Source organism: Thamnophis elegans, chromosome Z (genome assembly GCF_009769535.1).
Source record: "Thamnophis elegans isolate rThaEle1 chromosome Z, rThaEle1.pri, whole genome shotgun sequence".
Lineage (NCBI taxonomy): Eukaryota > Metazoa > Chordata > Lepidosauria > Squamata > Colubridae > Thamnophis > Thamnophis elegans.
The window spans coordinates 110,762,936-110,787,949 of record NC_045558.1 but is presented as its reverse complement, the minus strand read 5'-3'; the positions used below and the strand labels follow the sequence as shown (position 1 = coordinate 110,787,949).

The 25,014-nt window shown below is 33.7% G+C and overlaps 4 protein-coding genes across 4 annotated transcripts; 3 read left to right on the top strand and 1 right to left on the bottom strand.

The window, feature by feature from the left end:
* Window positions 1-2,705: 2,705 nt before the first annotated feature.
* On the top strand, window positions 2,706-3,530 carry LOC116521427 (olfactory receptor 6C75-like). The gene has a single exon (XM_032236101.1). It carries the CDS (start codon window positions 2,706-2,708, stop codon window positions 3,528-3,530), a length of 825 nt encoding a protein of 274 aa, XP_032091992.1.
* Window positions 3,531-6,355: 2,825 nt separating this feature from the next.
* LOC116521426 (olfactory receptor 11L1-like) lies at window positions 6,356-7,297 on the bottom strand. Its single transcript, XM_032236100.1, has one exon. The coding sequence runs from the start codon at window positions 7,292-7,294 to the stop codon at window positions 6,356-6,358; it is 939 nt and encodes a 312-aa protein (XP_032091991.1). The 5' UTR covers window positions 7,295-7,297.
* A 6,696-nt stretch (window positions 7,298-13,993) lies between these two features.
* Window positions 13,994-14,920, top strand: LOC116521425 (olfactory receptor 5V1-like). The gene has a single exon (XM_032236099.1). It carries the CDS (start codon window positions 13,994-13,996, stop codon window positions 14,918-14,920), a length of 927 nt encoding a protein of 308 aa, XP_032091990.1.
* Window positions 14,921-19,680: 4,760 nt separating this feature from the next.
* On the top strand, window positions 19,681-20,613 carry LOC116521424 (olfactory receptor 5V1-like). Its single transcript, XM_032236098.1, has one exon. The coding sequence runs from the start codon at window positions 19,681-19,683 to the stop codon at window positions 20,611-20,613; it is 933 nt and encodes a 310-aa protein (XP_032091989.1).
* Window positions 20,614-25,014: the final 4,401 nt, after the last annotated feature.

Below are 25,014 nucleotides of genomic sequence, written 5' to 3'. Positions count from 1 at the left end.
TAGAGATAGTTGATATAGCTATAGATCCATCTAATATTAATCAGATCTGATCTATTTTTTAAGATTAGCTAAACTCATCTACATTCTCCATAATTTACATTTAAATGATGCTCTACTCCTTGTTAGATGCCTCGATTACAATTTGTGGGAAGAAATAAATAAATTTCATTTATTTATTTATTTATTTAATTAATTAATTAAATATATTTATATGCCGCCTAATCCCGAAGGACTCCGGGCGGCTTACAAAAAATAAGAAAAAAAAGAAAGAAAAAAAAGATAACGAGAAAAGAAACAGTTTAAAAACAGCAACACCCTCATACATTCACTCTAATCGGGGCTGGACCTCAACAGTGAGGTCAACAGCCCCAGGCCTACCGGAACAGCCAAGTGTTTACAGCTTTCCTGAAGGCCATGAGAGTGGGTATGGTCTGGATCTCCAGGGGTAGCTGGTTCCAGAGAGTTGGAGCAGCCACAGAGAAGGCTCTCCTCTGAGGGCCCGCCATCCGACACAGTCTGGCTGATGGTATCTGAAGGAGGCCCAATCTGTGGGATCTTACTGCCCGCTGGGAGGTATGTGGCAGCAGGCGGTCTCGAAGGTACTCTGGCCCTAAGCCATGTAGGGCTTTAACCAACACCTTGAATTGAGTCCGGAGACCAATTGGTAGCCAGTGCAGCTCACGGAGGACAGGTGTAACATGGGTGTACCTCGGCACACCCAATATCGCTCGCGCAGCTGCATTCTGAACTAACTGCAGTCTCCGAACGCTTTTCAAGGGTAGCCCCATGTAGAGCGCGTTGCAATAATCCAGCCTCGAGGTGACAAGGGTCTGAGTGACCGTTTGAAGTGCCTCCCGATCCAAATAGGGCTGCAATTGGTGCACCAGACAAACTTTGGCAAAGGCCCCCCTAGTCACAGCCAACAGATGATGTTGCAGTTTCAGCTGCAAATCCAGGAGGACTCCCAAATTGCCCCTCTCTGAGGGGTGTAAATTTTCACCCCCCAGGGTTAAGGATGGACTGTCCAAGCAGTCCTTCAGGGGCAACATCCAAAGCCACTCAGTCTTATCGGGATTGAGCACAAGTTTGTTCACCCCATCTTTCATAAGTTATTTTATGAAAGAAAAATAAATATTATTAGGTAAATTAATACACAACAGAAAGGATTGCAGCCTAGAAGCCTATAGAATGCAACACTCATTGACTTTTAGATTTTAAAAATAGTGGAAAAGCATATTAAATTGTATCCCCAAAAGAATTTTCCTACGAGAACCATTTTAATAAATGATCCATCAAGGTACTGTAAACAGAAGAATAATTCACTTCACATGTAACTGTAAATAACAAGGCATTATGTTGAAGAACATAAATAAAATCTACTCTGGATGCATTGATCATTCAACAATAATTTTTAGGATTATCCTGAAGCATTCAAGATAGCTGAATAGACATTTGATATAATTGAATGAAGAAATTTGTCCCATTTGTGAAGAAATGCAGATTCCATAGTACATATGATTATTACTTGAAAATTTGCTTGTATAGTAAAAAGTGTGCTAAGAAACTGAAAAACTGATGTGTGAGTAAAACATTTCCTTTTAAGAAATTAAAAAAAGACTGAATTGCACTGGATTGCACTGAAATGCACTGAATGGGATGTTCACTTGAGTTTATAAACACCATTAGGAAAAGATGACTAGATTGGACAGTTCGATTTGGTTTCTTTGTGGTGCAACAAAAATATTTAAAGATCTGAAATTATTTGAAATGAATTTGAAATACTTTTTTAGACATACTGGATCTTTGACCATTATTCTATGAGTTATACTTCCAAATATAGATGTGCCAAGATGAGAAAGTAGATAATAATAAAAAAATCAATTACATTAATTGTGATTAATGAAATTATTACATATTTGATATGCCATATTTTCTCCTGCTTTATGTCACTCTGAACAATGTACAGCATTCCAGTAGAAACATTTTGGAAGTTGAACTCAAATGTCCAAGGAGGATGTTTGTTCCTCTGATTCCAAGTCATACATTTCCGTCTTATTTGAATATGAATGAATGTTTGGGTGACATTTCAGAGAGCAATGTATCTTAGCTCCATGGTGTGCTTTTTTGTTTGTTTGTTTGGGAATGTGTGATTAAAAAGTTTGAATTATATTGGTTTGGTTTCTAACTAAACCATACCTTTATGCTATTTTACTAATTCTTATGTCTTTATGTTAATTTTACAGAGTCAACAGTAGCATACAATTTAAGATAACAGATTCTGATGGGATTTAACTGTGAATTACTTAACTCTATGGCTCATAAGTTCGAAGTCATTCATCACCCATTCATCCTCTTCTTTTAACTTAATGTATTTTCTACGTATTTACATGTTTTTCTTCTCTTTCCATATGTTTAATATTATTCTTCATGAAAATTAATAGCTAAAATAAAAGGGCATTACTGTCCACAATATTTTTTTTAATATGACAACAAAATGAGAATTTGTGCGTCATCTTGATTGGTTTTCTCTATCTTCATTACTTTCTGATATATTACTAATTTAATCATATTTCTATTATTTCCCTCAGGAATTTCCAAATCATGATGGATAATCATACTTTCATTGGCAGTTTTAAGCTACTAGTTTTCCTCAACTACATCATCTTGAACATCTCATCGGATTCATTCTTCTAGCATCATATATGATGACTTTTGCTAGAAATGTCATTATTATTATCCTGGTTATTCATGATCCCAACCTACATATTCCCATGTACTTTTTCTTAGGTAATCTTTCTGTCTTAGAAATTCTAATCACAACTTCCATTATTCCCAAAATACTGGTGAGTCTTTTGCTGGGCAACAAATCTATTTCATACCCAGGTTGTCTTTCTCAGTGCTATTTCTTCTTCTTCCTGGGAAGCAGTGATTTTGTCCTTTTAACAGTCATGTCATATGATCGTTATATGGCCATTTGCAATCCTTTGCAATACCCAGTGATCATGAGATTTGAGTTCTGCCTATGGCTAGTTATTGGCTGTTATGCAGTAAGTTTTTTTGGAACCATTCTCCCCACCAACCTAGTTACAAATCTGTCTTTCTGTGGCAGAAATCAGATTGGTCACTTTTTCTGTGATAGTTTGGCCTTGATGAAACTGGCCTGCACTGACCTTAATCTTGTGGCATTAATAAGTTTTTTCTCATCCTCAGTGATTGTGGTAGGCTCTTTAATTAGCACCATTATATCCTATGTTAATATAATCACAGTTATTGTTCAGATTCCATCTTCCTCCGGAAGACAAAGAGCCTTCTCTACTTGTTCATCCCATTTAATTGTGGATAGTCTTGAGTATAGCAGTTGCATTTTCATGTATGTACAGCTTTCAGGCAATAATCCATCAACAAATAAAATTGTTTCTCTAATCAATATAGTATTGACTCCTTTGCTGAGCCCATTCATCTTCAGTTTGAGAAATAAGCAAATGAAGGATGCTGTAAAAACAATTTTCATAAAGCATGCAGTCTACTGAAAATAATTCACATTCTCCCTATGAAGAACCTCTGGGAATTGGAAGAAATCTCTTCCTTGCTGTGTATTTTTGTATAACACTGATAAAGTTCAAGTTAAATATTTGTGTAGACCTGGATAAAAAAATAAAGAACCCAATTTTTCTGCATGTCATACTAGCAGTTCAAAAAATAGTTGATCTCCCTGGCTACAATATAATATTTACCTCAGAACTGCACCTTAAAAGAAAACCATGTATGAATATCAAGAAAAAATGCTGGCAGGATTGGTTTTTCTGCAATATAATTGACCAAATATTCCTTCTGCTACACAAGAAAATTAATGGAATCCTATCATTTTAAATTTAAAAGAATCAATTATTAATAAGATTGTTATTTTAATATTAAGAAGATATCTATGGAGTTTAGTTTGGGCCATTTAAAAATAAATGCAAATATTGTTGTTGTTTTTACAATTGTGTGCCAGTGCATTCCACTCTACATATAAATATCTGATATGAGACATTGAACTAAGTGTCTCTACTGTACTATACATTTAATAGGTTTCAGGAGGAACACTGACCAAAAAAATGACATTGTTTCTGAAAACCAAAACAAATGTATCTCTTGAAAATTTAGTTCATGTTCTTATTTTATTTAATTTCATTTTTGGATGAAGTTATGAAAATGTTTGGACAATTATTAAAATAGAGAAAATATTCTGAAAGTATTTTGTTGTTGCTGCTGCTCTAGTAAACATAATAAAGTTCCTGACTTCAGGCTTTCCTTCACCATTGAATTTTATTCACAATACTATTCAGTCATCCTAAGATAGCAAAAAACAAAACTTGAATGAAATTTCCATTTCTTCTTCTTCACCTTCTTCACCTATTCATGTTCAAGTCCTGAAATCTTTGCTTCCGTTCATGGGGACACAGTAAGGGAAAAATTGTTGCCAATATATGTTTATTCCATAGTTAACTTGTTAAAAAGTAGGGCGGGGGGACATTAATGAAAATGAAGGGATAGCTCAGACCACATCTGTGAGAAACTAGCTCCTTTATTCTCATCCATTTCCAACTTGTGAATGAAAAAGAGAAAACTATTATCTACAAAAGTGATGGCCAACCTTTTTTGCTTGCTTGCTTGCTTGCTTGCTTGCTTCCTCCCTCTCTCCCTCCTTCCTGATTTCCCTTCCTTCCTTCCCCATTCCTCTGATTTCTTCTTCATTCCTTCCCTTCTCCTCTGATTTCACCTTCCTTCCTCCCCTCTCCTCCTCCCTTCCTTCCTCCTGATTTTTCCTTCCTTTCTCCCTCCTGAGTTATCCTTACTTCCTTCCTTCCTTCATTCCCCTCTCTTCTGATTTGACCTCCCTTCATCCCCCCCTTCCTTCTTTCCTTCCTTCCCCACTCCTCTTTTTCCTTCCTTCCTTCCCCTCTCTTCTGATTTATCCTCCCTCCCTCCCCTTTTTCTTTCCTTCCTTCCTTCCTTCCTTCCTTTCCCATTCCTATGATTTTTCCTTCCTTCCCCTCTTCTGATTTCACCTTCCTTCCTTCCCTGAAAAAATACCCTGTCTTCTCTGTCGAGGCCACTCCATTACAAAAACATACCCCTTTCCCATCTCTTTCCTTGAAAGTTGATATTATTTCAACCCAAAGTAAGATTTTTTTAAAAAAAGATTTAGGATTCTGAAAAGAAACTAAAGGGGTCTGGAGCTGCTTCATTTTATGCCCATTGCCTCCAACCAAGACCCTTTGCTCCAAAGCGGGTGGGAAAGCAAAGAGCTGGTTGATATCACAGAAGGGGTTCTCTATCCACTCCCCCTCCTTCCCTTGGAGTTCAATTATGGCATTTCTTTCCCATTTTTTAAATATCTTTTTCCTGATGCTAAGCTAGTGTAGGCTGACATAAGCACTATTTGAATCCTAAAAATGTTTAGTTCCCAGCATCTCTCCATAGAAATATTATTACATAATCATATAATTTAACTGTCCATATTAGTCTTATTTTGAAAATTTGTGACTGGAGCTTTCTAAGAAGTTTAATGTAAATAAAGACAATTCAAAATCTGTACAACATACTTACTTTATGCAAATATAATCCTGAAGATTATTTTATACCTCATAATATGAAAGGTTCATCAAAGCTTATAATATGAAATTCATGCTTTGAAAAGCAAATTAAAGATAGGCATTAACTTACAACCACAATTGAACCCAAAATTTCTACTGCTCCATGAAACAGTTGTTAGGTGAATTTTGTCACATTTTATGACATTTCTTGTCATAGATGTTAAGTGAATCAATGAAGTTGTTAAGTTAGTAACATGGTTGTTAAGGGAATCTGACTTCCTCCTTGACTTTGCCTCTAAGGAGATCACAAAAGGTAATCGCATGACCCTTGGACACTGCTACCAACTTGAATATGAATCAGTTGCCCATGTTCTGAATTTTGATTACATGACTTTGCAAGAGTCATTAGTGTGAAAAAGGGCCGTAAGTCACTTTTTCCAGTGTTATAGTTGTAAGTTGAGGACTCATGTCCACATTACATCACAGACAATCCTCCATTTTCTACATGAGAAGGAGAAGACAATAATATTTTATGTATAGTAAAGGAACATAATAAAGATAATTGCATTAGACTCAGGTTACAATTGTGTATTTGAACATATCGGATTTGAGTTTGGAATTGAGATTTTAAAATGTTGTGATAGGAACTACATATGCCAGAACATTAAAAATTATACATATAGTAAGGTTATGATATTTCAGTTTACTGATGTTTTAGAAACATGTACAACGTAGAAATAACAGTAAATGAAAATCTACAAAAACATTTCATTGCTTTACAAGCTATGTTGGGCATACATCTTCTGAATTAATTTCTGAATGGCTCCTCTGAAATCATTGTTCTTCAGACTGTAAATTACAGGGTTCAGAAGAGGTGTTATGACTGTGTAGAAAATAGACATCACCTTATTCAGATCTGAGGAAAAGTTAATATTGGGACGAACGTACATTGAGATCATTGTGCCAAAATATATTATCACCACAGCTAAGTGGGAGCCACAGGTGGAATAGGCCTTTTTCCTTCCAGAATCAGAGGGAATTTTTAGAATAGTAATGATGATGAAGGCATAAGACACCAATGTAAGCAAGAAACAGGTAAAAAGGACCAACAAAGAGAGCACAAATATAGTAATCTCAGTGATTGAAGTATCAGAACAAGAGAGCTTCAGCAAAGGTGGGATATCACAAAAGAAATGATTGATTTGGTTGGATCTGCAGAAAGATAATTTGGAGATCAGCAAAGAGGGCAAAAGTCCTGTGATGAGACCAATCACCCAAGACCCAATTGCTAGTCGAGTACAGGACTGACTGTTCATGGTTACTGTGTAATGCAATGGATCACATATGGCCAGGAATCTGTCATATGCCATCACAGATAAAAGAAAGCATTCTGTTGCCCCCAGGAAGACAAAAAAGTAAAGCTGGGTGATGCAACCTTTGTAAGAGATGGTGTTGGTTTCCCAGAGAAGACTGCTCAGCATTTTAGGCACAATTGTGCTTGTATACCAAATCTCTAGGAAAGAAAGGTTTTGGAGAAAAGCATACATAGGAGAGTGAAGAAATGGCTCCAACTTGACCACTGCAACAATAATCACGTTTCCCATGACAGTTAATATGTAAATAAATAAGAATAGAGCAAAAAGGATGATCTCCCACTTTGGAAAGATCTGGAACCCTAGAAGTTGGAATTCAGATATGGTACTGTGGTTCTCCATTTGGTTCAATGTTCTTAAATTCTCCTACAAATGTAACTCAATTGTACTATATTGTTGCTATGAGGTGTGAGGAGACTAATGTCTAATAACATCACCATGTTACATTTTTTATTTCTCAAATTCTAAGAATCATAGTGAAAATGATCCACGTTTATCATGATCTAAAATACTAAAACCAAGGAGCAAATATTCCTGGCTAGTCTCCAGGAGAGGTGATGGGGAAATCCACAATGCTCTTGTATTTCACCCTTACTTCTTAATCTAGGCTATAGAAATTATAAGTGTTTCCTTTAAAATGCCTGAAACTCAGGAACAAGAAAAAAATTGCTTGCTTAAATAAGAGGATGGAGCAATAGCATCACAAATCAAACCATAGCTTCTCTGTTAATTTAGCTATTGTACAGCTGGACCTTAATTGAGATCAAAAAGTGCTGACAGTGCTCAAATTCAAACATTCCAAATTGTTTGCAAAAGTCTAGTGGAGAAATCTAGCATGAATATGCTGAAAGAGAGAGAGAGAGAAATAATGATAGCAACTGTAAATAAAATTATAGGTTTTATAAATAAAGTTATTTTACATGTACTTGTACCAAAGCAAATATCATACATTCTTTGGTTGTGCTTATTTTTAAGTGAAATTATCAGCTGAACTATAATTGTTTTCTAGGTTTTTATTTTCCTGATTTTCAGTTATAGGGTATCTTTAAATAAGGATGGTCCATTTAAGTCTAATAGTAATAGTTATAATAGTATAATAATAGTAATAATAGTTTGTGAATTCATTTAAACCTTTCTTAAAATGATCTAATTTAACAATCATTGCCTATTCTGAGATATATTACTGAATATTATTTCTGTACCGTGTCCTTTTGAATTCAACTTGGATGAGAATATCAATGCTTATTCACTCTATAATAATCTCACTAAGTTAAAATAAAAAGTAGACAAATCTAAGCATTGATGAAATCAGATTGATATTCAATACAAATAAATATAAACTTTATATTTAAATAGAATACAAGAATTAGAAATTATATTAGTTATTCACAAATAGATGGATACATCTATGAGCAACTTTCACATTATGTTTAATACATTGTATGAAATTATATTGCTGATAAATTGCAATTGAGGTACTAGTTATTTTGGTGATAGGCTATTTTATTCTCTCCATTTCCATCAATTATGTGGTTATTTAAATTTTTTTCATGGACCTCAATATAGAATTAAAATAATTCTTTTATCAGTTTTATATGAATGGCTCATGATTATACCTGAGAAATCTTTGAGTAAACTTCCCTTTATCATGTGCTGTGATCAGGATAAAAGCTAAATAAATATCCAAAGAAAAATAAGTAGCAACAGCTAATCAGCAACAAATTAAACTGGACATTTAGTCTATAGATTCATATATTATTTAAGAACTGATAAATTAAACATGTAGGGCTCATCTAAAAGGCCAGAGAAAACAATAAACCTATGATAAACCTTGTTTCATTTCCTTTCAAAGGCCAATAAAAAATTACAACTTATTTGAAACAGTACCTTTCATTTAAGCATCTGGAACTATAAAGAAAATGAGGTGGGGCTTCCTCGGGATCCTATGTTTCTGGATAAAGAAACACAGGGACCATGATTATCAAGCCTTGGACATCACCTCAGGGAGAAAATTCTTTAAGGGCCCACAAAAAAAAAATCAAGACTCATCTTTTGGGTGTTAATAAAGAAGTGCCCTTATCCCAAAACATGCAAGAAAGGAAAAGCTTTGAAGAAAAATATTGACATCAGAGATAGCAGAAATTAGAGCTGTTATTACTCTTTTGGGAATAGAGAATATTAGGCTCAAAGCAATTTAATCACCATTTATTTTGTGAAAGAAAATTAAGTACAATTGATATGTCTTTATATACCTTGAAGTACACACATATAAACATACAGAGAGGGAGGAAGGGAGGGAGGGAGGGAGGGAGGGAGGGAGAGATCTTTGGCAGAGACTCTGAGGATTTGGGAAGGCCTGAATGAATCTGTTCAACTTAATTATAGTTTTCCATATTACAAATTAAGAATATGGGCAGAAACTTATTTCAAGCAATCTGAATGTTTTCTAGACTAAAACTCTAAAATGTATTGTCTTTTTTATCAGTTTGCCTTTTTATGTGTGTGTGTGTGTGTGTGTGTGTGTGTGCTGCAGTTGTGCTGATAAATAAATAAAGGGGGACTAGTATAGATCTATTTCAAGCTATTTAGCTCTCATGAGCTAGCCATACCCTTATTGGAATCGAACCTGGGCTATATTACATATTAGGCAGTTATATTAGCCACTAAACCACAGGCTCTCCTCCTCTATCAGCTAAGCCAGGGAAATAGGTATGTATTGTGTCACAACCCCGGGTATGCCCAAATATGGGAGGGAGCATACTGCTTCCCTTTTTTTTCTATCCGCTCACTCTGGAAGCCATCCAGGTAGAAAGCCATTTTGTTACATTTGTGTTGCAATTGTTCTGATAAATAAATAAAGGGAGACTTTATAGATCTATTTCAAGCTATTTAGCTCTCCTCAGCTAGCCATACCCTTACTGCGAATCAAACTTGGGCTGTATTACATATTAGGCAGTTATATTAGCCACTAAGCCAGTAAGGGTATGGCTAGCTGAGGAGAGCTAAATAGCTTGAAATAGATCTATACTAGTCTCCCTTTATTTATTTTTCAGCACAATTGCAATACAAATGTAACAAAGGCAATATTTTTTAAAAAATGGCTGTTTGCCTGGATGGCTCCCAGAATGAGCCAATAGACAGAAAAGGAAAGCAGTATGCTCCCTTCCATATTTGGGCATACCTGGGGTTGTGACACAATACATACATGCATGCATGCATGCATGCATGCATGCATGCATGCATAGATAGATAGATAGATAGATAGATAGATAGATAGATAGATGATAGATAGATAGATAGATAGATAGATAGATAGATAGATAGATAGATAGATAGATACATGTGTGTGTGGTGTGTTTGTTTGTTTTTAATAAACCTATGATGGCTACTAGATACAACTTATTTTGTTTCTAGATGGTCACAGACTTATTTTTAAAAATATATTTTCCAGTATCTTCCCATGTTAGGCTGATTGGTCTGTAGTTTCCTGGGCCTGTTTTCTTTTTTCCTTTTTTGAAGATGGGAATCACATCAGCTCTCTTCCAATCCTGAGGTAATTTTCCATTGTTCCAGAATTTTTAATGGCTTTGTGATAACATCTGCCAGTTCCTTCAGAACTTTGGATATAATCTATCAGGTTACCGTGATTTATATTCATCCAGATCAGACAAGTGTTCTCTAACCATTTTCTTGATTATTTTAATTTTTATTTCTAGTCTGTCTTTTACAGTTAGGTTTTTGGCAGTTTGGGCTATAGTTTCTTTTTGCATGAAAGAACGGTTAAGCACTTCTGCTTTCTCTCTGCTACCTATTACTTCCTTTCTCTTTCATTGGAAGTCTTTATTCATTATAATTTTTTACTTTCCTGACTTAATTTTTGCAGATTCTGGCTATCTGCTAATACTCTGCCTTAGTTATATGTCCCTCTTTCCATTTTTAGTACTTGTCCCTTTTGACTTTCAGTTTATCGGAGACATCTTTGTGCAATCATGCCGGTTTCTTCTTCAATTTTTGGGGTGTTTTTACCCAGTGGTATTGCGATTTTATGATCATATTTCTCAAAGTTTCTCATGCTTCTTGACTTGTTTTCCACTTTAGGATTTTCATCCATGGAATTTTTCTTAGGGTCTGTCTGAATTGTTAAAATCAGTTATTTTAAAGTTTAAAACACTGGCTGGATTATGTTCTATTGCTTGTGTTTGCATTATATTGAATTCCAATAAGATGTTGTAGCTCAAAGTTCCAAGAACTTTAATTCCGTCTATCACTTCTTCTCTATTAGAAGAAGTAGTAAGAATTAATAAGAAGAATTAATTGTAAAAATTAAGTCTAGTATAGCTTTTCCTCTAGTTTCCTCCTCTACCTTTTGGATGACAAAGTTGTCAGCTAGGTTGATTAAGAATCTATTTGATTTCCGACTTGCTGCAGAGTTGTGCCCCTGTTGATATCAGGGTATTTAAAGTTTCCCATCACTACTATGGTATTTCCAATTCATGGTATGTTTCCAGAACAGTACAGCAAGACATATTAGTAAGTAACATAATTTGGGAAAATTTTTCTTTGAATAAATTCTCTGATTCACGCTTCCTGAATTAATTTGGTAAATTCCTGCAAAGCTTAATTTAATTTAATTTAGTATAATGGATTTTATTTTTAAAGCTATATAAATTTGCTAGCTAGCTTGAAGATGATGGATAGATGGATGGATGGATGGATGGATGGATGGATGGATGGATGGATGGATGGATATGCAGGCAGGCAGGCAGGCAGGCAGGCAGATGTAGATGTAATCAAATAATTCATATTTTTAAAAATACAGTTGCTAAATGAGATTATTTATGTCTTAATTTACTCAACACATAGAGACTTTCAATTTATAATGGTGCTGTTGATTAGCTAAAAACTTTACTATACATCAGGGAATAACTCCATACTTCTGGCTTAGAGACTCTTAGGATGGAAATTTGAAGCTTCAAAATTGAATGCAAAACAGCATGAAGCAGTTGGGAGGAAAAGAATGAAACAACAATGGTTCTTTTGCAGGTAACAAAGAGATCATTTTAGGGGTAGATAAGCATATTTCTATACCCACATTGAAAGCTTATATTGAAGGAATACTTTAGTTCACATAATAAAACCCCCTTCAATGTAATGTAAATAAACCAGGAATTATTTAAAACTTAAATGAATTTGTAATGTAATATAATTGAGTTTGTTGTACATAAAATGTGATTGTGATTCCTCAAGGCTGATTTAAATTCAGGGCAACTATTAAATAAACCAAATGCCTTTGAATCATTTCAAAGGGGTTTAAAAATGATTTGATACTCCTACCTTGTATCCCCTCCTACATTTGGGACTACTCAAAGCATATTTTTGGTTTGCAAAATAAAAATAAAACAAAGAAAAACCAAGAATCTCAAACATCACCTATGTGTCCTGCTTTGAAAAAGAAATCAGCCATCCCAACAAGACTTCTACCCCAAAAATGGAAATAGTCAGAGAATGATAAAATTCTCAGTTTTTAAACTTTAATCTTTTTGATTTTTTTAGTTAAGATTAACATTCATCTAACATTAATATGCATTCAGCATTAATTAATTATAGTTTCTAGAATGTCTTTTCTGGACCATGTGAATTTTTCTATTCTATACTTTCCTCATCTCTTCTTGGTTTGCTTTAAAAGTGGCTTTGGGCAATAGTTCAAAGAGTTCAAATATTTAGTAGATTAAACATTTATTGCTATGATTCTTTACAGGTAAATGCCCTCTAAAGGGTTTGTTATGTCTGCATTTTGTCCCCTTCAGTCAAAAGTTGGGAATGGGGAAAATGAAGCTACAATTGTTTTTATATTTCCCTTTTACAATTTACAGCATCTGTATCAATGATTTGGAAAGTATATTGTTTCAGGTTGATGATTACTGTTCATCATTCACCTAAAGGAAAATTTGTGCTTTGCTATATGCAGAAAATTTTGCTCTCACAAACTATACTGGGCTTAAAAGTCAATTAGAAATAAACTAAAATTCACATTTTTGAGAAAAGTGTTTTTAAAAAATATAGTTGAAAAATTCAGGATCAAGAATTTTAGTTATCTGGCATTTTGCTTATGCATGTTCTGTTCTGGCAATAGCATTACAAGGTGATAGTTCCAAAATAAAAACTATGCAATCTTACTTTAATATTTTTATTCAAAGGAAGGATGTTTAGACCCACAGCAACCCATTTTTAATGCAAAAAAAAATTGCATCTGGCATGTTATTTATAGCTCCAGTTTGGACTACAATAACAATTGCAAGTACAAGTGAAAATTTTAAAATCTTTTAAGTATTCCAAGTTGAGTTCTAAGCACTATTGTTCTCATGGAAACCAGTTTGGCTAAGTATATTAAAACAGAGTTAAATAATATTAAACCTAGGTTTCAAATGTATGTTTTCAAAACCAAAGAGGATTGCATATGAACTAGAGTGGGAGCGAAGGAGGGAGGGAGGGAGGGAGGGAGGGAGGGAGGGAGGGAGGGAGGGAGGGAGGGAGGAAGGAAGGAAGGAAGGAAGGAAGGAAGGAAGGAAGGAAGGAAGGGAAACACTGGTAAATTCTATGATGCTTTCAAGGAAATGTCATGGCTATGACTGAGAAGTTAAAGAATTCAAGCTCATCTTGAAATCAAATGGATAGGTTCAGAATTCAACATTTGAAGCATAGGTGATAATGTTACTCTCTTTAAACAACAATTAACTCTAAATCCATAAAAACAAATTTCCAAACTATGCAATTTAGAGAACACAAAAAAGTTACATAAATGTTTAAGAAATGTTTTTGTTTTGATTTGTTTGAATTCCACATAAATATATTTGGACATTAATGGCTGGAAAAGAATCTCGGTGCTGAAAGGCATAGGTGCTGGATCTTATATAGAATAGATTTCTTTATCTTTTGGCTTCATTCAAATATTCACAATTTGCATATAATTTACTTTGATTTTTCCCCTTTTAAGCTGCTTTACAACCACCATAACAAGAAGTAACTTATTTGGGATGAGGCATGAAAATACAAAACCAAACTATGCTTTCAGAGTTCATCATCCTTGGCTTTCAAAACCTGCAGGAACTACAGTACTTCCTCTTCAGTGTATTCCTGACTATCTATTTATTCACAATGCTGTGGAATATCTCCATTATCACTATTGCAATTTTGGATCAGAAGCTCAGAACCCCCATGTATTTTTTTCTGGGGAACCTGTCTTTTCTTGACATCTGCTACACTAGCACCACAATTCCACAGATACTGGATCTTATTCTCAAAGACAAAAGCAGCATTTCTTATACAGCCTGTGTACTCCAATTGTACTTTTTCTTCTCCTTTGTAGGGACCGAATGCCTTCTTCTGGCAGTAATGGCTTTGGATCGCTATGTTGCTATTTGCAATCCTTTGCACTACTCATTGTTTATGAGAAGATGGGTCTGCTTCCAATTAGCTATAGCTTGCTGGGTTGGAGGTTTTCTTAACTCTGCAATACATACTTATTTTGCCTTTAAGTTACCTTTTTGTGGAGACAATCGCCTAGATGCATTTTACTGTGATATTCCTCCACTGCTAAAGTTGTCATGTGGAGACATCTCCCTCAACCAAAAGCTCTTGCTATCTATTGGATTACTCATTGCATGGACACCTCTTTTTTGCATCCTTCTCTCATATGCATACATCATCTCCACAATCCTGAAGATGCATTCTGCAGAAGGAAGACAAAAAGCTTTTTCTACCTGCTCCTCTCATCTTACAGTGGTTCTACTTTATTATGGCAGTTGCATTTTCACCTACTTGAGACCTGTTCCTTCCCAGTCTTCTGCTAATACCAAATTGATCCCACTAATGTACAGCATCTTGACTCCATTACTAAACCCCGTTATATATACTTTGCGTAACAAAGATGTAAAGAATGCTTGGAGAAGTATAATGGGAAAGATTTAAATATTGTAACATTCAGATAGAAGCATATAGAAAAAAAAGGTTTCCCCCCATTCCCCCCCCCCTTCCAGGCAATGTGATCTTAAGCTAGGAAGGGCTTTATACATATTTTAAAGGTGATAATATGAGCTCATCATATTATAATGATATGATTCGAATTCCATGGAATTTCTCATGTATTTTTACTTATGTATCTTTAATGAAATTAATAAATAGTCCAGAGTACTCTGATACTAGGTAAAAAAGAAATAGATAAATTAAGGATGCTTTAAATAGACTGGCCTTTGTTGTTGTTGTTGTTGTTTTGAAATTAAGCCTGGTAGATTTTAATCTGTTTTAATCTGCTGAAGCAGAGTTTACACCTATTTCTTCTATTAAAAACAAGGTGGAGGAGAAAATAGAGTACAAGGAGATAAATATATATCCACTCCCATGAGTGAACCTTGTCTCGTGATAATGGCCTGTACATACAACATTAACATGCCCTTTTCTTTTTTCTAACATTTGGTAAACTTCCATTCTATTGTCTTTCTACCCAAGAGCTAACAGCCCCTGATAAGTTTTTCAGACTCAGGCAAAGTCAGATAGATTTACTACCTAACACTTTACTGTATTAGGTATCTAACTTTCAAGGTAAGGTTGGTGTATACCTAATAAAAGGTAACCATTAATCTCAGATAGTTATCACTCCTCTGAAAGAAAAGTAAATCAATGATTTGACTGCTATTATGTTTCAGTTATTAATGCTGGCAAAATGTATTAAAAAGAAAATTCTATAAATTGGGTCCCCTAGTGAGTGAATACCTAACTTTTTAAAGAAGGCAATAATGATGGAAATGAGGAAGGAAAAAGAAAAAGAGGACAACCAGCAGTAAAGTGAATTATAGCACTGAGAGACGGATATTTAGAAAATGTAGAGAACAAAACTGTACAATTGTATGATTTACCTGGAACTGGACATCATTGGGAGAACTTAACATAAAAATGCCATGCTTCATCCATGTACACTTTTTTTTATGAAATAATGCAATTAATACTAATTCCCAAAATATGTGAAGAAGATATAAAGACCCATAATATGTTTTTAAAAAGCTGCTTAGAGAAATATATATATGATTTTGGCTGAGGAAGAAAAAAGAATTGTGCAAATTCTACAATTTTTACTCACAAAAAGGAAAGAAAATCTGTAACATTTAAGCATGAATCATTTATTATATTGTAATTCTATCATACAGTTTAGACATAGAATTGTAAAAATAGATAGTGTTGACTGAATTAATTATTCTATGCTTTTCAGGTGTGGAATAAATCCATATCCTGAATTAGTTTTTGAAAAGTGCTTAATCATATATCTTTTCATAGCTATGGAATATTTTTACCATTATTAAAGTCTTGCTTGATCAAAAGTTCAAAAACTTTACTTCTTCTTTAGCATCCTATCTATTCTTGATATTTGATAACTATCTAATTACAAATTGGAGATTCATGTATCCATTTAATCACTTGAATAGGAATTCAATATTAATAGATGGTTAATGGTTTAAAGTTTGGTGTAGCAGTTAAGGCATCAGACTTGAAATGTGGAGTTCTGATTTTTAGTCTAGGCTTGGACACAAAACCAACTGCATCACCTTGGGATAGTCAATTTCTTTCAGACTTAAAAAGGAGGAAATAGCAATTCACTTCAGAAATACCAGGAAACTACATGGGCTTATCCAGGTAATCTCCAAAAATCAGACATGATTTTTATTTAAGAAAATGGTGATAAGTCAGCTGGATGGAACTCTAAGAGATCTGATCCCTACCCCTGTTTTATGGGGTCGGTACTTTCTCTGCTCCCATTTAATATCTACATAAAACCATTGGAGATGCCATCTGTCAATATGGAATGAGATATCATCAATATGCTCATGATATTAGGCTATAAATCTCTGCCCATGATGAGCTAAATGATACTGTGGCCATCTTCTCTTGTTGTCTGAAGGCTATTGGGGTCTGGATGGTGAAGAATGAGCTAAAACTAAACCTTGGTAAGACCTTGGAAAACCTTGGAAAAATTTCATCATTGGTCATGGATAGGGTTGCATTGCCCCAGTGTTACCCATTGCATAATATGGGAATTCTCCTAGGCTTGAGGAATAAGTAGCAGTTGTACAACTTCATATTGTATGCCAGCTTGCTGCTCTGTGACTATAATAAAGATTGATTGATTGATTAGTTGGTTGGTTGGTTGTATGCCAGTTACATGCATTCCTGACCAACTCATACCCTCATTACAGTACCTCCTACTTAGACTGTTGTAATCAGTTCTGAATAGGGCTGTCTTTGAAGTTTCAGAATATAGTGGCCTGAACAGTTTTGCAAAAAAGAAAAAACAACAACAACAACAACCTTTTGAAGGTCCTAAAATGTGATTTTGTCAGTGAACTAGGTGACTATGAATGGAGATTGAACCAATTAAGTGGCTAACTTGATTGTGTTATTACTGCCGTAGCGAATGTTAAGGTATTTTTTGGGGGGTGGGTGGGTTGTTATATGGTAGATTTTTAAAAAATATTGTAATCTGCCTAGAGTCACATATGTGTATTTGAGTACTATATACACCTGTTTAATAAATATTAGACACAAGCTAACATTTGGAGTATAAATAAATGGTGGAAATATTTCATAAGAAATTTCTTCATAGTAGTCTTCTTTTTCTAGAGAAATGAAAAATGCTAGAAATATTTTTGGGAAAATAAATAAATAAATAAGGTAAAACAGAATTTAGTATATTACTAAGGTAAATATTTCATAAATACTGTGCTTACAGATCTCTCCCACAGAGAAAATTTGTAATGGGGGGGGGGCAAGATTTTTTAAAAAATGCTTTCTTCCCATTACTGCACATTTTCCTAGTCCCACATATGATCTTTGCAATTAGAGCTGAAAGTGTGCTGAAAACATAAACTGTATTCAATAACTGCAGTCCTTATAAAAGCTTTAAAATAATACAATGAAACCGATAGGACTATGGTACAGTGTTTTCCAGAAAATAAGACAGGGTCTTATTTTCTTTTGACCCAAAATAAGCACTTGTCCTTATTGTCGGGGAGATCTTATTATTTTTGAGGTGCAGGAGGTGGTCACCTTATGGCCGCTGCTGTGTTGCAATATTTTGGGGAAGGGCTTATTTTAGCACATGTGCTCAAAAGCCCAATTGGGCTTATTGGGCAGGTTTTATTTTTAGGGAGACAGGGTATATTCCTGTGCGAGAATCAGTTTAATGTAACATTAAGGCATCAAGATAGAAATGAGGTAACTATGAGTTCTAGTTCCACCTTAAGTACAAAGTCAGCTGGGTAATCTCTGATCAGTCATTCTCTTTCAACCCTTAAGAGGAGTCAAGGACAAACAACTTTTGAAATTTTGGTAAGAAAATAGTAAGGACTTTTCAGTCACCAAGAATCAACCCTGACTCAACGGCACAATGTACTGTACATGTTTTGCATGACAATGAACATAAGTACCAACTAAAAAAAAACCCTCTCTACACACAGTAGCTATATTTCAGCACAGTTACTTTTTTTCAGACAAACTTTATATTCCTCTTATGCTGGTAGTTAAAATTCAGATATTTATTATAAAACTCAGGTAAAGCCAACTTCCTCTGTTGCATCTTACTGGACTTATGGTGGCACATAAAAAAAAACATGAAATGAAATAATCTTTTTAAAATATACTTTATTTTTCACCAATCAATGAGTATATGTTGCTCTTTGAAAAATAAGGGGATATTATCTTGGGTAGAAAATCCCTAGAGATGTTTGTGCTATGCATATCTGTATAAATAATAAATATTATTTGTAAAGCATACATGGAAAGGCACAGACAGTATGACATTTTATATGCTGAAATAGACATAGCTTACTTTGATAATACTAATGAATTATTAAATTTGATATCAAAAGTTTTGATATTAATGATCCTATTATTAAATTAGGTGAAAAGTATGTACTGTTGAAAATGTAAAAAGGGTTATTGTATGTGCAGCACTTAACATTAAACCTCATGTTTTAGTAGAAATATTCAGGGGGGGACTTAAACTATCCTATGTCTTAGATCATTATTATTGATGCCTCTTCAGCTCTGAAACATTATGTTGAATGAACTTGTTAAAGAATTTTGTCTTCAGCCAAGAACACTGGATGATGAATGGCAAATGAAATTCACAGCTATACCCACAGTAACATTGTGTCTGTGTCTTTGGTAAGATAATAAAGAATTTGTATTTTCAAGGACTTCTGCTGAATTTATATTCCTCTAAATTCTAGAATATTTATGTAATAAGAAACTCCAAATTTACCACACTTTATTGTAAATGTATTAGAGACTGATCATTAACTAAAGAATAAAAACAAAGCTGATTATTTAGTTAATTATATGAAGAAGGAGAGGGAAAGAGGTTTTTCTTTATCTGATTTCCATGCTTTAGTCCATACTTTGCTTTTTTTTATTTTCAGAACTTCTCCCATTAGTTTTGTAAATAATTTATAAAAGCTTATATATCCGTTAAAAAGATGATGTGCCTAAATGGTTTGATGCCTTACATTTGCAATGTTTATGTTCATCTTCTTTGGAAAAAAAAAAAAAGATTACACTGAAACCACAGCTATGTCCTATTTCTTGTTTTATGCTGCTTTTAATTCTACATATATACTATTTAAACTTACCAAAATTGATTTTCTTATTCCTTATAGAATAAATATTGCTTTCATTGAGATATGGAAATACAAAATCAAACTGATCTGACTGAATTCATCATACTTGGTTTTAGAAATCTGCAGGAGCTCCATCTATTGCTCTTTACTGGGTTTTTCATCATTTATCTCTTCACTGTGGTATGGAATACCTTTATTATCCTACTGACATTGATGAACCAGAAACTCCAAAACCCCATGTATTTCTTCCTTGGGAACCTCTCCTTTCTGGACATTTGTTATACAAGCACCACTATCCCCCAGATGTTGGCTCATTTACTCTCAGAGAAAAACACCATTTCCTATATGGGCTGTGTAGTTCAGACATATTTCTTTTTTTCTTTTGTGGGCATTGAATGCCTGCTGCTTGCAGTGATGGCCTTTGACCGCTATGTTGCTATTTGTAATCCTCTACGTTACACTTTGATTATTAGCAAAGAAATTTGTCTCCAACTGACTCCAGCCTGCTGGGCTGGTGGCTTAATCAACTCAGTGGTACATACCACCTTTGCCTTCCAATTACCATTTTGTGGCAACAATCACTTGAATGCTTTCTATTGTGATATTGCTCCACTGCTAAGATTATCATGTGGAGATACATCTCTTAACCATGTTCTCTTGTTCTCCATTGGGATTTTTATTGCTTGGACCCCCTTTGCATGTATCCTTCTGTCATATAGTTATATCATTTCAGCTATCTTAAGGATACATTCCTCAGAAGGAAGACAAAAAGCCTTCTCCACCTGTTCCTCCCATCTCACAGTGGTCCTTCTATACTATGGAAGTGGTTTTCTCGCTTACTTGAGTTCAGATTCTAGTTATTCTTCAAATCAGGCTAATTTTATTTCAGTAATATATAGTATCTTAACTCCACTTTTAAATCCAATCATATATACATTACGCAATAAAGATATAAAAGATTCCTGGAGAAGTACAATTAAAAAAGTTAAGTTATAATATTAGATACATAATTTGATAGTAGATAGATATAAATAATTTTCAAAAAATGTACGTTACAATGTTCAGTATTTCTTTTTCCTAAAATTTATGATAATTTGCTTATTATTTTATTCTAATACATTCTTTGTAAAAGATGTACATCATGTTGTTCAGTATACAGTACAAGGAATTTTTTGCAGATGTCGGTTATTCAATTCTTTTTTTTTAAATAAATGTTTTTTAATTTTAGTTTAAAACAGGTACACATCTTTCTTTACATCTGTAGAAAATGTATCAATCAATTACAGATAAGTTTTAGTACATCTCCTCCACAGTCAACCAACATAACTCATATTAGCTAAAGTATTATTATATATCCATTTTCATTTAACTGTAATTATTATTTAGAAATATTGATAAAAGTAATAATCTTAAACAATCCCTGCCCACACCGGTGGGAGAGGAAAAAGTCAAAAAAAAAAAAAAAGGACAAATAAAAAATAAAAATAAAAAATAAAAATAATACAAAAAAAGACAAAAATGACAAAAGACAAGGCAGGGAGACAAAACATAACACAGGTGTCTATCATAAAAAAAAGAAGTATATCAACTGGTTACAACATGCTTTGGTGCTTCTCTTCCATTAACTCATATTAATTCAAATATCTTAACTTGAATATTTACCATATCAACATCATTATACCTCCAATTTTAATTACCTATGGTTATTTAAGCATCCTTCATCCTTAGCTATGCATTACATAATTAATCCATAACACATGCTGACAATTCATTTACTTATTTGTAAAATCCTCTATTATCATCAAATCCTCATATCCTATTTTAGCTGGACATCCATAATATTTAATTATATCATATTTCATAACATTTTCCCAGTATTGATTAACATTTGATTGTATGTATTTTATTTAGTTTTTTAATAGTGATAATTATTGTAGTTAATACTCTTTATGTATAATCTTCCAATTGTTAGTTATCATATCAACTCCACATTATATACATTACTATCAATATCAATTATTATTCAACTATATCTGTTACAAGAAAAAGCAGTTAGGTTTAACTAGTTTTCAATTATATTCTTCAGTCTATCAGCCAGTTCCAAATTATATATATTACTATCCATATCAGTCATTATTCAGCTATATCTATTACACATTAAGGTAATCAGATTTAGCTAATTTTAAATTACGTTCTTCCATCTGTCAGCCAGTGTCTCTCCAATAGCAAGATCTTCTCCAGCCAATTGCCACGCGTTGGATAAATTTACCAAGTGTTTTCATAAGCAAATCCAGACAAAGATATTTTGGCACCTTTAGACTCTGAATGTCAGTGATGAAATAATAATGTTGTCCTAGGCTTGTAAAATTTTCCAAATTAACTTTAATTCTCAAGGGTGGATTTTCCATTCCTCCTGCACTCTGTCTCTTTAAATGAGTCTTCTTTATAGCTTCCCCCCTCCTTTCTTCCTCTGAGATAGACCAGACACCATTTTTCACATTTTCCATTTGTATTTCAGGAGCATTTAAACATTCAACGATCTCAGTTTTTACTTCATATTTTAAAATCAGATGATCCAATTTTCTTTCCAGCTTTTGATAAGAGTCAAAGAGTCCTCTGCATGCGGAAAAGAGAATCTGAAATGAAATCTTAGAGGTATTTTGGGACACCATGATGTGTCGCAGTTAAAAATTGGAAGCTCTTTTTTTTTTTTTCCACAGAGTCTCTTACAGGCTTATCTGATCATAAACAAAGCCAAGTAATAAAGTAATAAAAGTGTCGAGTCGTGACGGGCTAATTAGTAGAGAATAAATTTTACGATCCACTTAGGAAGATTCAGAGGGGGGAGGATGTCGAGGAGTTTCTTGAAGCATTTAAGAAGTAAAGTAACCACCAGCCATAAATCCATTAAAAAAAGCCAATTCGCCGCTAAATTTCCCTGTTCTTTGGTTTCAGTTATCTTAAGTTTTTAACGCGAACAGTCTCTCTTGAATAATAAAATCAGCTTACCAGATGACATCACTTCTACCATTCTTAGGGGCAACCTGCAGTTTCAGTTAGCACACAGCTAATCCAAAAAGGAATTGGCACGAGGAGTTAATACCCCCCCCCCAGAGACTTGCGGGTGTCTCTGAGGTCCTGGGTCTCTCCTCACCTTCACTGTCGTCTACGGGACAGCTAGGGTTGAAAGAACCCGTCCAAAAATCCTTCGGTATAGAGGAATTTCAGGAGTAGCCTGAAACTCCATCTTCTCACTGCTAAGCCCCGCCTTCTTCCCATTCAATTCTTTCTTCATCATGTAAATTTAGAACAGTTTTTGTATTTCATGACTTATGAGAACAGAAGATTGAATGCTAAATGAGATTAAACATCTGGTTTTAAACATACTGTTTCTGATAATAAATATGGTATAAAATGATATCTTTTAAGACTGCCTGTTTTCCATTCCTACACTTTCATATCAGGAGGAGTAAGGGAGAGAACTAGTATGATTCTGTTTTACATATTCTTCTGTCCACCTGAACTTAACTCTTCTTTAATAGTTTCTGGCTGCTTTTTTGAAAGTCATCTCCATGGCTCCCTGCAACTCCTCAAGTAACTGGAAATCTTGTGTTGAATCTCAGAATAAACTCTGAGAAAAATGGAAATATGGACTTTCCTTGAATATTGAATATTTTCAGATTTAAATGTTTATCAATGCATCATCATGTGATACCATACCCTGTTCACACTCAGTCATCCCTCACCAAATTAAGCATATACAAATCACTTCTAAAGCATGATGTGTTCTATGGTTAACATGAATTGATTTCATATCTTCCACTAATTTCTTAAATGACTTTAAGAATCAACTAAATGTCTTAAACTGCTTTCTATTTAATAACTACTGTTTTCAAATACAAATTCCATTGGTATGTGTTGATAATGGTGAAATCAACAATATCATAAGGAATGTTATGTGATCATATAACCAAGAAATAAAACTTTCAAATCGCAATCTCTGAAAATGTGTTTTGTTTCATAATTAATTTTGGAAGGATCTCTTCAATTTATGATGATGGAGAAGTCTTTTATTTGCTAGGGTTAAAAGATTATTTATTTTAAATTTATTAATAATTTATGGCATGCTAATCAGTTTTCAGGAAGATGATGTATATGCAGTAAAGAAGATACTCAAAATATTTTCACTGGATGGAGTTTTTTTACATCTACAGTAAAGTTGTGAATCAATAATTTTCTCCCATAAAAAAGATTTCTAAGCACATATTTGCTGCAGATTCTTGGGCTAAAGCAAGTCTCAGGAGAAACTGCTGTGATGTCTAAATGGTTGTTAAAGCAGTCAAATATTCCTTACTATAAGTAGCTTTCTCATTGACCACCACCACTGTCACCACCCAAATGTGTAGAACAAAATTCCTTTTTTGCATAGTTACACAAAACTTTTTACTTTGTTTAACCTAGAGATTCAAATTAATAGTTCTTTAAGGATAACTAACCCTTGGGAATGAAAAAGTTAACAGGCTTGGAAAATCTCAAGAGAAATTGTTTGAATACTTCAGAGAAAGTAATAGTTTCTCCTTGTTAGATTTTCATTTTAATCTAGTTCTTTCTCTGAAAAATATTTCATTTCAGAACCTGGTGAAGATGCAGAGTTGTCCGATGATTTCAGTACTGTTGTTCATAGAGAGATAGGTAGATGGATAGGTAGACAGATAGATGATGTAAAGCTGCAGTTAGCATTCGGAATAGTTCGAAAAAAAGGTAAGTGGGACTTGGAACTACATGTGGTTGTATGAATGAAGGGCCAATCACAGCCACAAATTAACAAAGAAATAAAAATAAACTAATGAAAAAGTTTGATTTTTCATGCAATTTTACTTTCATAAAGAATATTGAGACCTTTGAATTATGCATTTTTATCAAATCCTTAAATATGGGATAAAATTTTCAAAGAAAAAACTAGAACTTATAGTTTACATTACTAAATCTTACTAGAAATGCATATTGAATCATTGTGCAATATTAAAGAGGAGCAAAAAAATATTTTTCTAAGGCAGCTCACAAACATTGAATTAAATGATTTCTTTAAAAATGTATAAAGTTTTATTTTTTTATGAAGCATCATGTTGCAAGTGTGGCTGAGTTTTAAGTGCAGTTAAGTATATAAAATACTAAGTTACAAGTTTAAAATCCCCTGATACTTTCAAATGTTTTCTTCAGATTTATGATGATTCAACTTAAAGATTACAATAATTTTTCATTCCGGGGAAAACATGAAGTTTAAATAACAGAATAAGTTATTTTTTCAAATTGATCATTTCATTCTTACTTGTAAATTGTAAGCACTAAAAAATTATTTCCCCCATCTGCCCTCTCTCCTATCTATCATTATACTTT

Excerpts from the sequence above, each read along its gene's own strand:
- LOC116521425 (XM_032236099.1), top strand. The coding sequence starts at position 13,994 with ATGAAAATACAAAACCAAACTATGCTTTCAGAGTTCATCATCCTTGGC.
- LOC116521424 (XM_032236098.1), top strand. The coding sequence starts at position 19,681 with ATGGAAATACAAAATCAAACTGATCTGACTGAATTCATCATACTTGGT.
- LOC116521426 (XM_032236100.1), bottom strand. The coding sequence starts at position 7,294 with ATGGAGAACCACAGTACCATATCTGAATTCCAACTTCTAGGGTTCCAG.
- LOC116521427 (XM_032236101.1), top strand. The coding sequence starts at position 2,706 with ATGACTTTTGCTAGAAATGTCATTATTATTATCCTGGTTATTCATGAT.